This window comes from Typopeltis vanoorti, chromosome 18 (assembly GCF_054136105.1).
Source record: "Typopeltis vanoorti isolate ZY-2024b chromosome 18, IOZ_Tvanoo_1.0, whole genome shotgun sequence".
NCBI lineage: Eukaryota > Metazoa > Arthropoda > Arachnida > Uropygi > Thelyphonidae > Typopeltis > Typopeltis vanoorti.
Genome location: NC_143566.1, coordinates 64,496,418 through 64,513,561, shown reverse-complemented (window position 1 = coordinate 64,513,561; position 17,144 = coordinate 64,496,418). Strand labels below are relative to the sequence as shown.

At 36.7% G+C, this 17,144-nt stretch overlaps 1 protein-coding gene across 1 annotated transcript in view; it reads right to left on the bottom strand.

The window, feature by feature from the left end:
- Positions 1–17,144, bottom strand: part of Zir (dedicator of cytokinesis) — a 667,641-nt gene that overhangs the window by 526,776 nt on the left and 123,721 nt on the right. The window contains exon 11 of the mRNA XM_090407837.1: positions 5,523–5,691. Coding sequence (XP_090263963.1) covers positions 5,523–5,691 — 169 coding nt within the window. The remainder of the gene's footprint in view (positions 1–5,522; positions 5,692–17,144) is intronic.

Genomic DNA, 17,144 nt, shown 5'->3' with positions numbered 1-17,144 from the left:
CTGCTAGATCAGCTGATAATTTTTCTATGTACAATTTGTTAATATACAGACTACAAACAGTTTATAATTTAAATCTAATAACTCAGTTGCAGTCATCATGCTGGGAAACACTGACAAATAAACTACGCGAGATGAATCCTGAAATTGAGCACTTGGCAGTCTAGACAATGCAGAAACAGAAGAGAGAGAGAGAGTTGCTTGCTAGGTTCTGAATAGGTCACAGTCATCTTACACATTCATATTTACTGAGCGCTGATGACCCACCTATGTGTGAACAATGCAACATGTGTCTCACCATTCGTAATGTTCTGGTGGAGTGCCAATACTTCATTCAAGAAAGGAATAAATTTTTTTACTAATCTGGCAGAGCCATATACCCTCAAGCAGATGTTATCAGACTTGAACAAACTGCATGAAGTTTTTAACTTTTAAAAAATAATTAATTTATAGAAGCAAATCTGATCACATATATATTCTAGTTATGTGTAAATACTGGTTTGCTTTACTTTTTTTTTATTTTATTATTATTATTATTTTTATTTTTTTGAATTTATGCATAACATGATATTTTCTCATTTATCACTTTATTAACTTGATTACTGCTGTAACCTTTGGTTTTGCACAGAGTTTCCTTTGCTGTCTTTGCACCAATAAACTCCTAATCACACACTTTGGCATTAATAAACAGCATAATGTACAGGTAATCTTCGTATAACACGGATGTTAGGTTCCATAGAAATGCTGCATTATATAAATCGCGTTAAGCGAGACTCAGATCACATAAAATAGTAGGGTTATGTTCCGAAATTTTTTTTTTTTTTTAATTATATAAACAACAATGACATATCCAACAAAAACATATTTTTATTTAATTCAGGTAACAAATATATAGTATAAAATTATAAAAATTACAAATTGTGTGTAAACTTCATTGCACAAATGTTTAGGCAAAATAAAATAAAGTGCATATTTTAATCGTCACCACTGTCTTCAAAAATAACATTTTGTAGATGTTCTTTACTTACAGTTGACCAGACCTCATCATCACTTGAAATCTCTTGGACATCATTTGTATAATTCTCATTGCATACTTTGGCTGGTTTAGTTATCAAGAGGTCAGTAATAAGACCTTGTTTACCACTATTCTGCAATTTTTTATTTTGTTCATAATATGGAGCTAAACAAATATCCAACTGTCTCGTGAATTTTTCTGAGCACTCCATTGAGGGATCATTATCCATAAAATAACTTCTTAACTTTCTTGCTATGTCCAATCCTTCTGCTAATTTCTTTAAACTGAATTCCTTACGAGATTCATCACAATCAGAATCTTCGGCAGAACTTTCCCCGCAATTTGGTTTGACGGCATCTATTAATTGTACCAATTCCTCCTCATTTAAATGTTTCACTATCAATTAATTCACTGATTTTGTTTTCAACCCTATCGCAAAAGTCCTCTCCACCAAAAACGTGGGCGATGTTTATTATATGACTTAGCTCGGCATCCACTGGAGGTGCGAAATTTTGTTCCAGAATGGCTTCAGACCATTTTTTTTTCTTTTCCAGCAAGCATTCAGCGTAAAGCATTGTAATTCCTTAATGGACAGAGAAATAATTTTCACACAATTCAATATTGAAAACTCTTTCCACTCTTGAGGCAGTGCATGTTTGGATTAGATTCCATTTTTTCCAAAATTAATTGGAATGTTTGACAAATATAATATGATTTAAATGTTGATATTATTCCTTGTTCAAGTGGTTGAATAAATGAAGTAGTATTAAGTGACAAAAATGTTATTTTAATATTCGAATGGCTTAAATTTGTTGGGTGGCCTGGTGTGTTATCTAAAATTAATAGAATTGCGAAGTCGATATTCTTTTTCTTTGTGTAACTTTCTACATTAAGGTATAAAACACTTGAAAAACCAATTTTCAAACATGCTAGCTGTAACCCATGTCTTTTTGTTGGCCCACCAATAAACAGTAGAGTGGACTTGTAGAGTTCTTTCATAGCATGATGATTTGAGGATCGGCTAATAAACATTGGTTTTGTCATGTAATCACCTGATGTATTACTACAAAACAGTAGAGTAATTCTATCTTTGGAAACTTTGAATCCAGGAGTCGATTTTTCATTTTTCAAAATATAGGTGAGTTTTGGCATTTTTTTTCCAATATAACCTGGATTCATCCGTATTGAACACCTGGTCTGCACAATAACCACCTTCTTTTATAATGTATTGTAAAAGTTCTCCTGGGTATTTCCTGGCAGCTTCTACATCTACTGATGCTGATTCTCATTGGATTTTAAGAATACACAAAAGATTTCTCTATTTTTTTTTTTAGAATATCGTATACACGAGCAGCGTGCTTTGCACTTACTGTTGACCCAGCAATAGCTTTCTCAGAATTTATGTTTATTTTGCATGATTGTTCGAATTGTTGATTCATTTAAATTCAAAGTCCTTGTAACAACTCCTGGTTTTTCTCCATTTTCCAATCAACCCATGATTTTGATTTTTTTTTCGAGAGAAATGAATTTCGTTTTTAATGTTAGTTTTTTCCCTTTTGTTGCAGTTTTAGTGGCATTACTATATAAATAAATTTTTTACATAAAAAAAAAAAAGCATTATGTATTAATTATGTCACTCGCCAGAAAATAAAGTGATCAGATGAAATGAGATTAACACACTTAGATTTTTAATGTACTTTCCTAGCAGAAAACTCTTCGTTTTCGAAGACAAATTTCAAGAATAAACACTTTATACGGTAAACAACTGACGTACATGTGTGCTAAAGGGTATTTCCACTAATATAAATTTGCTACTTATTGAGTGCAATCTTCTATCCATATCATTAGAGATTTCTCTATTTTTTCTATCAGAATATCGTGTACACGAGTGCGCTGCTCGTGTACACATGTACATGCACAATAATAAACATTTTATACAGTAAACAACTGATGCTACACAAAAAAAAAAAAAAAAAAAAGTGCATGTGTGCTAAAGAGTATTTCCCTTAATATAAATTTGCTGCTTATAACTACATGCATGATAAGGGTAGACACAAATTTAACGAAGATAAAATTCGATTTTTAAATCGTGCAGTGAAAAATATAACAAAAGATAAAGGTTTACTACAGTTTGTAGGCCGTGTTATATCGAAACTGTGTTGTATAAGTACCATGTTAAACAAGGATTACTACAATTTGTGATCGTGCCACATCGAAACCACGCTGTATAAGTACTGCATTATATGAGGATTACATGTACTTCCAAATAGGAAGTTCAATATAGTGAAAGAAATAGAAAAACAGTTTTTTGATTAAAAACAAAATATGTTCTGGATAATGGAAGTTTCCGGAGAAATATAGTATAAGGAAGAATGGTTTTAAGTCAGAAAGGAGCATAAGCTCATTCAGAAATTGGAAGCAACTTTGTGAAATATCTGTTTCTATTTTCTTCTTTGTAGTTTGTGACACTTTCAGACAATCAGTTTTATTTATAAGGCTGAACTGATATATAGATGACACTTTTGAGGCACAAAAATATTTTAAGCACACTGTGATACTCATGCATACCACAAAGAACATTAATGATGTTACTTTACTTTGTCTCTTAGTCAATTTCTTGAGTTTTATCCGTTTTGTAAGATTTTATGAATCAGTAATGGTCCAATAATAATAATAATAATAACAATAATACCTAATACCCTGGATATTATTCAGGGTATTAAACAGACTTTTCTGTTAGTTCATATGGTCCTCTAACTGAATTTTGCAGTGCACTACTCATTCAATTAAATTTTTTAAATCCGCCATGTATGCTTCAAAAGATATGTGAATTGTAACAATAACAATTATGAATACAGCCGACAAGTGAAGGGAAGCTTAGTAATGGATAATAATATTATTTATTTTTACACACTATCGAGTCTTGTCATTTAGATCAGAATTTGTCACCATCTATGGGAGGAGATGGATGCTCTTACTCTTGTTTTATCTGATGGATTACCAAGTGAACGTATTTGTGGAAAATTAAAACTGATGGGAGGAAAAAGCATAACAAAAAAATTATAACAGAAATGCATAATAAAACCACTTGGCTATGGATATATCAGTGATAAACACTATGAAAGAACTGATGGAATGTGATAAAAACCATTTCTGTAATAAATAAATAAATTAATAAAGTTTTAATCTCGCCATCATCTTACTAGGCATTATAACAGTGTTTCTCAAAGTGTGGTACACGTACCCCTGGGAATACGCGGAAAGTCGTTAGAGGGTACATGGAAATTTTCAGCTATGCATAATTAAAGGAGTCATTATATTTTTCAATAAACAGTGCAATCAGAGACAACTGCCATAAAAACGGCACTAATTAAAGAATCACATCCCCCCCCCCTTCCAACAGAAACTGATGTATAGACCAAGCAAAACCACATGTTGACAGTGGAACACATGGTTTTGCATGACACCACCCCGTCATTAACGTGTTAAAACCAAGAAACATATAGTGAATGTGTTGCAGATATTATGGAATTCGGTTGAAGGGAATTAGTCTTTGGTTCCGGCGATCTTTTGTTAATACCACACCAATCACATGCAGTTCTTCGCTACTCTATGTATCTCAAGTCTTGTAAATTACTGGTAATTTTTGCTTGAAATAATGGGAAAGAAGATGATGCTATTTGGGTAGATGACTTTGACAATGCACACAAAGAAACTGTTCTCGATGCCAAAAGTAGTGATAGTGAGTAGGAGCTTCTTGGTAAGTCGCACCATTTTCAGTTTTTTTCTGAAAACTTTAGTTTCCAAAAATCCCCGCACATATCTTGCAACACGATTTTTTAGCTTTAATTTCGGGAAAAAAGTGAGAGTTATATTCGAGTAAATATGGTATTTTTTTTTTAACTTTCAAATTCTTACGTATGGATCACTGGTTAAAGATTGGATTTATAAAACCCCCAAAACAGAGCAATATAGCAAAAACAAGTAGCTGTAAGCAACAAGAAAGCATTGGGATTGCATTTGGATCAAATGAAATTGATAAGAGTGTATCGTCTGACATCTCTAGAGAACCAACTAGGAAGAGGATGAAAACTTCGTAAGTATGATATGAATTACTTGAAATGTGGATTTTCATGGACGGGAAATGAAGATGAACCTATTCCAAATTTTGTTCTATTAAAAATAAATCCTATTTTTTGTTTACATGAACATATCAATTCGATTAAAATAGATATTTAATTTTTAATTAATATTTTAAATTAATTTATGAATTAATTTATTTGTTTTTAATTAACTAATTTATTTATTTTTTAATTAAATAATTAGGGGTACTTGGTAACAATAAAAATTTAAGAAGGGGTACTGTGGATATTTGAAGTTTGAGAAACACTGCATTATAACATGCATGAATTTAAAGCCATATTATGTGTTTAATATATATCTCGCCCTAATGATATACTGTAACAGCTTTTATTAAAAAAATAACAAAAATGAGTGAAATAAACATTACCTAGACTATTTGAACTAGCAGTCTCTCTATCACTTCCTGAATCTTTCTCCATACTGTTAACACCATTTACAATATTCATTAGATATACAGCAGCCCATGCAAATGGCATCCTATATTTTCCTAATCGCTCACAAGATGCAACAGCATTGTTTTTCACTTTATCACGATTCTACAGAAAAAAATAAAAAATAAAATAAGTAAACAAATAAAATATAATAAATAAATAATCAAAAATGTAAGATCTGGTGTTTTAAACAATTATTATTTCGGGCGACTCCAGGGAGTCCAAGGACTCATCAAGGGAGTCCAAGGACTCATCAAGGGAGTCCAAGAACTCATCAAGGGAGTCTAAGGACAACCCACAAATCTTCAACCTGTTCTCATATGGTTCATTCCATAGACCTGCTATCATCTTAGTCACTCGCCTCTGGATCCTCTCCACCTCCTCCCCATCAAGAAGGAACCGAGGTGACCAAATCTGGGCACAGTAGTCGAGATGAGGTCATATCAAGGCTCGGTACAGAGGTACAATAACTTGCTTGTCTCTGCTCGTCAAGGTATTTTTCAATAACCAAGTGAGTTGATGAGCTGATTTAGCTACTTTTGCAATGTGCCCCCTAAACTTCATCTCCCAATCCACCAACACTCCCAAGTCCCTGGCCTCATCAATCTCCTGGAGTACAGTTTCACCAATGTGGTATACTGCTGCTAATCTTTTCACCCCAAAATGCATAACCTTACATTTTGTCACATTAAAATGACATCCATTCTCCTTAGCCCAGAACTCCAATCTATCCAAGTCATCCTGCAAGATTTTGACATCTTCTGCATTCACTATCGCCCTACCCAACTTTGCATCATCAGCGAACAAATGAACTGTTCCACTTAGATCCTTCCCTATATCGTTAATGAACAGATTAAACAGCAGTGGTCCAAGAACAGAACCATGCGGCACACCACTAGTCACAGGCCGTCTTTTGGACTCTACTCCTGAATAAACTACTCTTTGATATCTTTCCATCAACCACCCACCTATCCATCTCACCAACCCTATATCCATTCCCATATGTTGTAGTTTATGGATTAGAATTCCATGTGGTATCCTGTCAAATGCCTTAGCCTGCAGTATCACTGTAAACCCATTACCCTTATCCAGTTCAGCCGTCACTGTGTTATAAAACTTGAGCAAGTTACTGAGGCATGATCTACCCTTCACAAAGCCATGCTGTCCCCTGTACAGTATCTCATTTTCATCAATCCATTCCTGTATTTTTCCCTTGACTACTTTCTCCAAGACCTTGACAACGACTCCTGATATGCTGATCAGTGTAATTTTCAACCGTAGTCTTGGATTATCCTTTATGCAGCGAAACCATTTTCCCCTCTTTCCACACCTTTGGGACTAAACCAGACCTGAGATGCAGATTAAACAACATGGTCAAGGGCACTGATAATTCCTTAGCCGCTTCACGCAAGACCCGTGCCGGTATACCATCCAATCCCACAGATGTGTTCACGTTAAGGTTCTGTAATAGACTATTCACCTCCACTTCATTCATCGCAATTCCCATATAAACTAATGGTTCCTTCATTTTTTCAATGTCACCACCTGGATGATATACTTTTGCAAAGTGTGCACTCAGTAACTCCACTATATCGACTGATTCAGTGACCTCCTTACCATCGTCATTCCTTAAAATCATTTTGCCGTGTACAGTTTTTTCTTGCTTGCAGCATATTGAAAGAACTGTTTGGGATTCTCTTTTGCTTGCATAGCTAGTTTCCTTTCATAATCCGCTTTTGCTTTTTTTACTCGTTATAGTTCGCCCACCGATTAGAGGTCCCTCGACACTTCTGCGCATGTCAGAAAAAAGGAGAATCCATTCCGATAATAGGGTAATCAGGATGTAATAATAAACAAACTGAGTTTGTTTATTATTACAGGTCAGAAAATTTAGCTTTTCTTTTACGAACATTGCTGTTTTTAAAATATAACTATTTTGCTTGTATAACAGTTGGAAAAATGTACGTAGAGTGTTAATAAAATTAAAAAAGGTATAGCATAAAACAAAAATGTAACTAAGTTTATTTTTAAGAAAGTTTTCTATAAAATAAAAATAATTATACAGAAAAACAGAAATTATTTCAAATGAACTTAGATATTCTAAACTTACAGTTGAGAGAACTGAGACACTTTAATGTCCTAAACTGATTAATTATTTATGACTTGTTGTGACTCTCAATAGCATGCAAAAAAATGTTGGAAAAAATACCATTGTCAAATTCTTTTAATCTTCAGAGTCATCTGAATCGGTGTCCGAATCGCCATCACTTTCACTTAAACTGATCACCAAAGGTTCGCACAATTCTTCGATAATTCCGTCTTTTTCCCCATATATATTTTCCAATGAGGTGAGATGAGAGCAATATTTTCCCCACTTTTGAACAGTAATACTTTCAATCTCCTGTTCTGAAAGCTTAAAAAGTTTTGACATGTCAATATCCCCAGTTACATTGCGATGGCGAATGAAACTTTTCACTTCTGTCCAAACATACTCAATAGCATTAATATCGCAATGATATGGTGGTAGCCTCAAAGCTAGAAATCCATGCTCTTTGAGCATCGTGTCGAATTTAAATAGTTTAGTTGTGGGCGAGTTTCTTTTGACCAAATTAAGCAATTCAATTTTTCGCATATCTGGGGAATGAGAAATGTTATTTGCAGAGAGCCACTCCATAAGAACTTGCTTCTTATTAGACCAATTTGATCGAATTGGGGTACGATGTAATATCTATCAATTAAATGCAAGAGACTTAATACATTTTTTATCAGATAGTTGTATAACATCCTCATACTCAACCGATTCATTATGAATACTTTGCTTCTTAAATATGTTTTGATGAGCAATCAAAGAAGCTTCTAATTTATTAGAGATTTTTTCTAAGTTCACAGTTCAAACCCTTGTATTGGCTTTCATGTTCATTCTTGTAATGAAGTTTGATATTATATTCTTTCATAACAGCAACACTTTTATGACAAATAAGACAAAAGGGCTTACCCTCATTTTCAATAAAGAAATACTTGCTGTTCCATTCTTCATTAAACATTCTCCCTTCATCTGCAATTTTACCTTTTCTTGAACCCATTTTTGAAATTATTTTTAACAAATATAAGAGACGGAATGCCACTGCAAAATTGTGCCAAAATCTCGGTTTTTGTCGGATGAAGTCGCCTTTGTTATCCCCACTCATGATGACTGACACGGTTGACTCGCTTCAAGTTGCACAGCAATATCAAGAAGTATCGGTATCAAATTATTTTTAATTTATTATTCATATTATAAAATGTATTATTTAAATAATTTAACATATGGGCCACATGTCATGTAAGTATGGTCAACCTTTTATGGGCTGCCAAAAATGCACGTTTGGGCCGAATGCAGCTTGAATGCAGGTCACCAGTTGCCGACCCCTGGTCTAAGTGATAATAATTAAAATGAAACTTTTCAGCATTAAAATTACCACTGAATGTATTCTATTTCCTGTTCTTTTTCTTTCTAATAATGGTAATTCTTACTTGTTTAGAAACTTATAAATGCAGGATAAATACAATTTTGAATCACTGAATCATTTTTGAAAATAATGGAACTATTGAACATGTTTATAAAACTATAGAAAGGAACAGGAACTACAACAATTTTCTCAACAAGATTTATAATGACCTGTTAAATGTTCTTAAAAGAAAGTGTCACCATCAAGGGATGTTTACTGTAAAACTAAAAACAACAAAAAAAAAAAAAATGGAAACTTTACCGCAGAAGAAAAATAAATGAAAATTACTTGAAACAATACTATAATAGACTATATAAGCATGTTCAGCCTTGAATATATCATGAAAGGAAGTTGGATGCAAAGAAAACAACTGCAAATAAAAGTCAAGGCAGCAACAAGAAGTATGGCTGTCAACAAACTGGTATTTAACTGACAATGGCATTATGATGTTAGGTTGAAACTATGTTAGGCTCATCCATTAACAAACACATGACTTGGAAACTTCAGTCTCAGTTGAGACTTCTCACATCCCCAAAATGTAACAATGTCAGTCCACAGTGAGGCGAGAGACTTGGTGAAAGGTGATGAGAAATATAGATACTGGATGCACACGTGTAAGACTAGAAGATAAAGTGACCTTAGTGGGTAACTTGAAGTGAGGTATCGTTCCAACAGAAGGCGGAATTATGCCAGCGAAAGCAAGGACTCATGGGATGATGGTGAACAGAAATTTCCGACTAATTACTGCTGACCAATTTAACCTAGTCCGAGTTAACTAAGGTCACTTTATACTAGGACTCAGACAATTTCTGCTGAAAGAAATTGTTCTCTTATCATTCTCTTAAACAGAGTATGTATTCTATGGATCTCAAAATCTTACACAAATACAGAACATCCTCTGTCCAAAAAGAAACTGAACACTGTTCAAAAACAGAAGAAATTAGCAGTGTCACCTGTTGTATCTTTTTGTTGTTGAAAGTGGCAACCTTCATCAATGTTGTGTCAACTGTTTATTATTATTATTATTATTATTATTCAGGCCTCCAAGGAGTCAAAAGACTCATCGAGGGAGGTCCTTCCTAAGACAAAGTCTGTCAAGACTCATCGAGGGGAGGTCCCCCCCTGAGAAACACACAAAGTCTGTCATACCACTCTTTAAACTCACTGACCGTTCTTGCTCCCATCACTCCATCAGGCAATGCATTCCACGGCTCAACCACCCTTCACACAAAGAAACCACTCCTTACCCTCTTGCTCACAGTTTCCTTTCGTAACTTCCAGGGATGGCCTCTTGTCATCACTCCTTCCCGCTGTTCAACCAAGCGAAAGAACTCCCCAGTGTCAACCCTGTAACCACCTCTCAACAGTTTAAAAGTCTCAATCATGTCACCTCTCATTCTTCTATCCACCAAACTCTGCAGTCCACATTCTCTCAGCTGATCCTCATAACTATCCTTGTACAGTCCTGAAACCATCTTTGTCATCCATCTTTGTATCCTTTCCACAGTTAATTTATCCCCTTCAAATCCTGCGGAACAAATCTGAGAACAATAGTCCAAGTGTGGTCTGATCAGAGACTTATACAACGGAATGATAACCCTCTTATCTCTGCAGGTCAGTGTCCTTCTCATAATAGCAGCAATCCTCTGTGTTACCTTCACCACCTTTGCAATATGTCCCCTAAACTTCAGGTTTCTATCAATCATCAACCCCAGATCTCTTGTCTCCCCTACTTCCTCCAGTATAACTCCTCCCATAGAGTATGCAGCATCCCATCGATGTTTCCCAAACCTCAAGACCTTACATTTTGCTGCATTAAACTGACACCCCCATTCATTTGCCCATATATCTAGCTTATTTAAATCCTCTTGCAGGGCTACCACATCTATAATATTACTAATAATCCTTCCCAGCTCCGCATCATCTGCAAACAACTGAATATCCCCCTACAATTTACTGGCAATGTCATTGATATAAAAGTTAAACAATATAGGTCCTAGTACTGAGCCCTGTGGGATCCCACTTGTAACCCTCTGCCTCCTGGAAACTGCTCCACCATACACAACTCTCTGATACCTATCAGACAGCCAATCCTGAATCCAGTTGACCAATCTGACATCCAGACCCATGTGCTGCAACTTAAATATCAACTTATCGTGTGGCACCCTGTTAAATGCCTTCGCCAAGTCTAAGAAAATTGCAGCATATGCCTTTCCCTCATCTAATGTTCTTGTAACTTTATTATAAAAGGCTAGCATATTGCTAAAACAAGAGCATCCTTTCACAAATCCATGTTGATTCTCACAGATAACATTACCCTCATCTGCCCAATGCTGTATACGGTCCCTCACTACTTTCTCCAAGATCTTAACTACTGATGACACACAGACTGGCCTATAATTAGACACTTCTAGTCTGTTACCACTCTTATGCAATGGCACTATCTTACCTACCTTCCTTCCATTCCCTGGGCACCTTTGCCAAAGCCAGACTTTCATTGAAAAGCCACGTTAAAGGCACTGTCAATTCCCTAGCACATTCTCTCAAAACTCGTGGTGAAATACCATCCAGTCCCACAGCTTTACTGACATCCAGAGTACTCAGTATCTGAAACATACTCTCCTCCTGTACCTCCAGACCTCGAACCAGTCCTATCCCTCTAGCATTAAAACTGACTCCTCTAGGATGAAATACTCCAATAAAGTGTTCATTGAACAATTCCACTATGTCCTCTGCATCAGTCACTCTATTCCCATTTTTATCCCACAATATCATTCTTCCACAGTCATTTCTCCTCCTACTGGCCACATAGCTAAAAAATTCCCTAGGATTTTCTTTGGATCTTAGGGCCAATCTCCTCTCATATTCCAGTTTCGCTTTCCTTACCACACTAGTCACTCTTCTGGCCTGTGTCTTATATTCCTCATGCATCTCTTCACCTGACTCCTTATATCTCTTCCATAGCCTCTTTTTCGCATGCAATTCCTGTTTAATATTGTTTGTCATCCACTTTACTCCAAATTGCATCCTCTTCTTCACTCGTGGTATACAACTTACCATTGCTGATAACAAATATTCTTTCACAATTTCCCACACACTAGTGATATCCCGGCCTTCCAATTCCTCCCTCCATGATGAAACTTCCCGAAGTTGACGTCTAAGACTATTATAATCACCTGCCTTATAATTCCACATAAGTTCCGGTCTCTTTGATACTCCTGCATGTCTATTCATTTTCCAAGTCAACACCATATGGTCACTCTCTCCAACTGGTGGGAGAGACATCAACTCAGTTATTATCATCTCTTCTGATGCTATAACCAAATCCAAAACTTTTGAACCTCTTGTTCCTTCTGTTACATGTTGGCTAAGACATTTGTCCCTCAAGAATTCTAGAAATTCCATTCCCCTATTGCTACATGCATTTTCCTCTCTCCAATTTATACTACTGAAGTTAAAATCTCCCATAACAAGCATTCTTCTTGCACTTGCCAAACTTAGCTGTCTAAACATCTCCTGGTCACCATCCTCTGTGCTCCTGGGTCTGTAGCAACACCCCACTAAATATCCTGTCTTGCCTACCTCTACCTCACACCATACGCTCTCAAAATCATTTGTCTCACTTCCTTCCAAATTCTCTACTCTTAGAGGACATAGGTCATCACTTATCATAAGCAGTACCCCACCACCACGCTTTCCCCTCCTATCCTGACGAAAAATGCTATACCCAGCGACTTCTATTCCTGTTGTTATATCCCCTTCTGTCAACCACGTCTCAGTGATCGCAATAATTTTTGGCCAGGCTGATGCTATCTGCGCCACCATGACATTTGTGACATTATGACATTTGTTTCATCAGAAGCCGAGTTATAGTGCCAAGAGTGACATTGTGTTTTGACGAACGGACGGAAAATGAGTTGCAAACAAAGAGTTGCAATTGACTTTAAACTTGGTAAAGGTTTTATTGAAATGCATCAAATGCTTCAAAAAGCATATGGTAATGAATGCTTAACCCGTACTCTAGTTTACAAGTGGTTTAAGCGATTTCAAAGTGGTCGTGAGATGCTTGAGGATGACGAAAAGCTGGGCCATCGAAAAACTGGACTGAGCGAAGTTAACATTCAAAAAGTGTGTGATTTCATCAAAGAAACCAATAAAATCATCCATGAGATTGATCGAAGATGAATTGGGGATTCCAAAATCAACTGTGCACAACATTTTGACCGAGAGTTTGGGCCTTCACAAACTGAATTCGCAATTTGTTTCCCACATGTTGACCGACGACCAAAAAATGCATCGAATTGAACACTGCAAGAACCTCATTAAAACCAATCATAAGGATTCAAACTTCCTTACTTATTTCATCACCAAACTTTTGGAAGTTTGGTGACGAAACGTGCCATTTTGAGTATGAGCCCAAAACAAAGAACCAGAGTGCTGAGTGGAGAGCACCAGAAGAGGGGCATCCGAAAGAGTGCTTGGAGAAGTCAAAAGTAAAGACAATGCTGATTTGTTTCTATGATTCCAAGGGCATTATCCACAAAGAATTTGTTCTGCCTGACCAAACGGTCAATGGTGAGTTTTATCTTGAAGTTCTGAAGCAATTGATAGCAAGAATTCGTCACCTACAGCAGTGCTTCCCAAACTTATGGATGTCAAGGCCTTCCCTTTAGAAAAATTAAAAGATTTCACAACCCCCATTGGGGAAAAAATCCCTAATACAAACATATTATTATTATATTTATTTTCATGGAAAGGCTTAGACGTTGGTTATGCATTTTTACTAAATAGCTTAAGGAAATTACAACATATGCTAGGATATACATTAAAATAAATCTTAATACACTCCCAATATTTCGGCAACGTCACGTTGCCATTTTCACAGGAACTTAAAAACAAGACACGTGCATGCAAGCACAACAAACAGTAAATGAGGACAAAGCAGGAAGCTATTCTTTCTCCTAAAAGTCCTGATGGTGCCCCCTAGCAGGCAATGTTGGAATTCTTGGGCGATTGGACTGAAGATCTTCTGATGTAGGTTTCCCAAATTTGGGGCAGTCTCATGCAACCAAATTTGAGGTTTGGATTGTTTCTTAGGGCTGAGGCTGATTCCATGAATAGCCTTTCGTATTTGAAATTACTACGGTGCATTATCGTGGTAATGCACCGTAGCATTACTACGGTGCAATATACCCACCATAGAATACAATAGAATGAAAAGAAAGGAAGGCAGTTGTTTTTTTCTTCTTTCAGGGTGAATTTGATTCTGGAGTGTTGGTTGTTTAAGTGTGTTAGGAAGCAGAGGAATGCATCGGAGCAATGTGTCCAAATAGCAAACACATCATTAACATAGTGAAGCTATATGGTTGGTTTTTGTGGGGCAGAGTTTAAGGCTTTCTCTTCAAAAGTCTCCATATAAAAGCTGGCCAAGGGTGGGGAGAGTGGAGAACCCATGGCTGTCCCCTCTATTTGTTTGTAGAATTTTCCTTGCCAAACAAAATAGCCCGAGTTCATTATGAACTGAAATAAGGCTGTGATATCAGGAGAAAATTTCGCTTGGATCAGTTCTAAGGATTCTTTGAGTGGGACATTTGTAAATAAGGAAGATACATCAAAACTGACCATTTAGTCAATATGTTTGAGTGTAAGGTTTTCTATGCTGGCTCTGAAGTGGGCTGAGTATTTTATGTATAAAGGTGTGTTGCCAGTATAGTGTGTGAGGGCTTTGGCCAAATGTTTAGCTAGTTTGTATGTGGGGGAATCAATGCCATCCACTATAGCATTGATTCCCCCCCGCACGCACACACACATACAAACAATGCGGAGGAATCAATGCCATCCACTATGGCTTTGAAGTGGACTGAGTATTTTATGTATGAAGGTGTGTTGCCAGTATAGTGTGTGAGGGCTTTGGCCAAATATTTAGCTAGTTTGTATGTGGGGGGAATCCATGCCATCCATTATGGGACGTAATGGCACATTTTCTTTATGTATTTTTGGGAGTCCATATATACGGGGGGGGGGGGGGGTATGAAGTTAAACGATTTTAATTTGTTAGTGACTTCTACAGGCCGAGAAGTGACCTTCTTAAGGAGCTTGTAGAGTTTTCTAATTTGTGAGTTGGTGGGATTGAACTCGATAGGGAGATAAGTTGCCCGATCTAACAATATAGCATTCAGCTTACCTGTGTAATCCTTTTGGTTAAGCAATAGTGTGGTGTTCTCTTTATCTGCTTTTGTGATTATTATTTCCTTGTTTTTCTTTAATTCTAGTAGAGATGGCATGTTAGGAACTGGGCATGTTAGTTTTTGGTGGTTTTGCTTTGGTCAGAACACAAGCCACATCCAGTCTAATGCCGTTGGCGACGTGGTTTGGAAGGTTTGAACGCAGGGTATGACACCTTCCAAACCACGTCATCAATGATATTAGAGTGGATGTGGCTTGTGTTCTGACCAAAGCAACCAAAAACTAACATGCTGAGTAAAGAAATTAAATCTCTACTAGAATTAAAGAAAAACAAGGAAATAATAATCACCAAAGTGGATAAAGGGAAAGCCTCCTTATTCACAGTACTGCCTAACCAAAAGGATTACACAGGTAATGTGAATGCTCTATTGTTAGATCAGGCTACTTACCTCCCTATCGAGTACGATCCCACCAATCCACAAATTAGAAAACTCCACAGGCTCCATCAACATACCCTAAAGTCACTCCTTGGCCTGTAGAAGTCACTAACAAATTAAAACCATTTAACTCCATACCCAACCCGTATTTATGGACTCTCAAAAGTACATAAGGAAAATGTGCCATTATGTCCCATAGTGGATGGCATTGATTCCTCCACATACAAACTAGCTAAACATTTGGCCAAATCTCTCACACACTATACTGGCAACATACCTTCACACATAAAAAACTCACTCCACTTCAAAGCCAGCATAGAAAACTTTATACTCAAACACACTGATGTAATGGTCAGTTTTGATGTCTCCTCCTTATTCACAAATGTCCCACTCAAAGAATCCTTAGAGCTAATCCAAGCTAAATTTCCTCCCGATATCACAGCCCTATTTCAGCTCACAATGAACTCGGGCTATTTTTTTTGGCAAGGAAAATTCTACAAACAAATAGAGGGGACAGCCATGGGTTCTCCACTCTCCCCACCCATGGTCAACTTTTATATGGAGAATTTTGAAGAAAAAAGCCTTAAACTCTGCCCCACAAAAACCAACCATATGGTTTCGCTATGTTGATGATGTGTTCGCTATTTGGCCACAGCTCCGATGCACTCCTCTCCTTCCTAACACACTTACACAATCAACACTCCAGAATCAAATTCACCCTGGAAGAGGAAAAAAACAACTGCCTTCCTGTCTTAGATACACTAGTCACCCCGCCTGATGAAACCTTGGTTTTCTCAGTCTATAGAAAAACCACCCATACAGGCAGATACATTCACCAACAATCCCCCCCCCCCTCACAACAATATGGAGTCATTAAGACACTGCACAACAGGGCTAAACTTATCTGTTCAAATGACAATGCCCTAACCACAGACCTAAAACACATTCTCAACACTTTCTCAGCCAATGGCTACCCCCCCCCAAAAAAAAAATTGAAACCAATGAACCAGAACCTCCCCCCCCCCTCACAACAAGGATTGCTCTAAATTCATTACCATACCCTATATCCAAGGCACCTCGGAAAAGATTACAAAAATCCTAAAAAAACATGACTTAACTTCTTGTTACAGACCATATAAAAAATTGGCATCCCTTATCTGCTCTACTAAAGACCAACCCCCCCCCCCTCCCGACCTACCTGGTGTATGCCAGGTCCCTTCCAGCTGTAAGCTGTCCTATGTTAGATCTTGAATGATGGTTCTATCAAGAATAGAACTGCTCCATTCAAGATTTAACAAGAACAACCATATCAAGCAAAAGTCCACTTGTATTCTTGGCAAAACAGACATAATATGTAAAAATGCAGATGTTAACTTTGCTTAAGAAGGGAATTAAAATATAAAGGAAGAAATTGAATCCTAAATTAAAATGAAATTGAAGAAGGAAA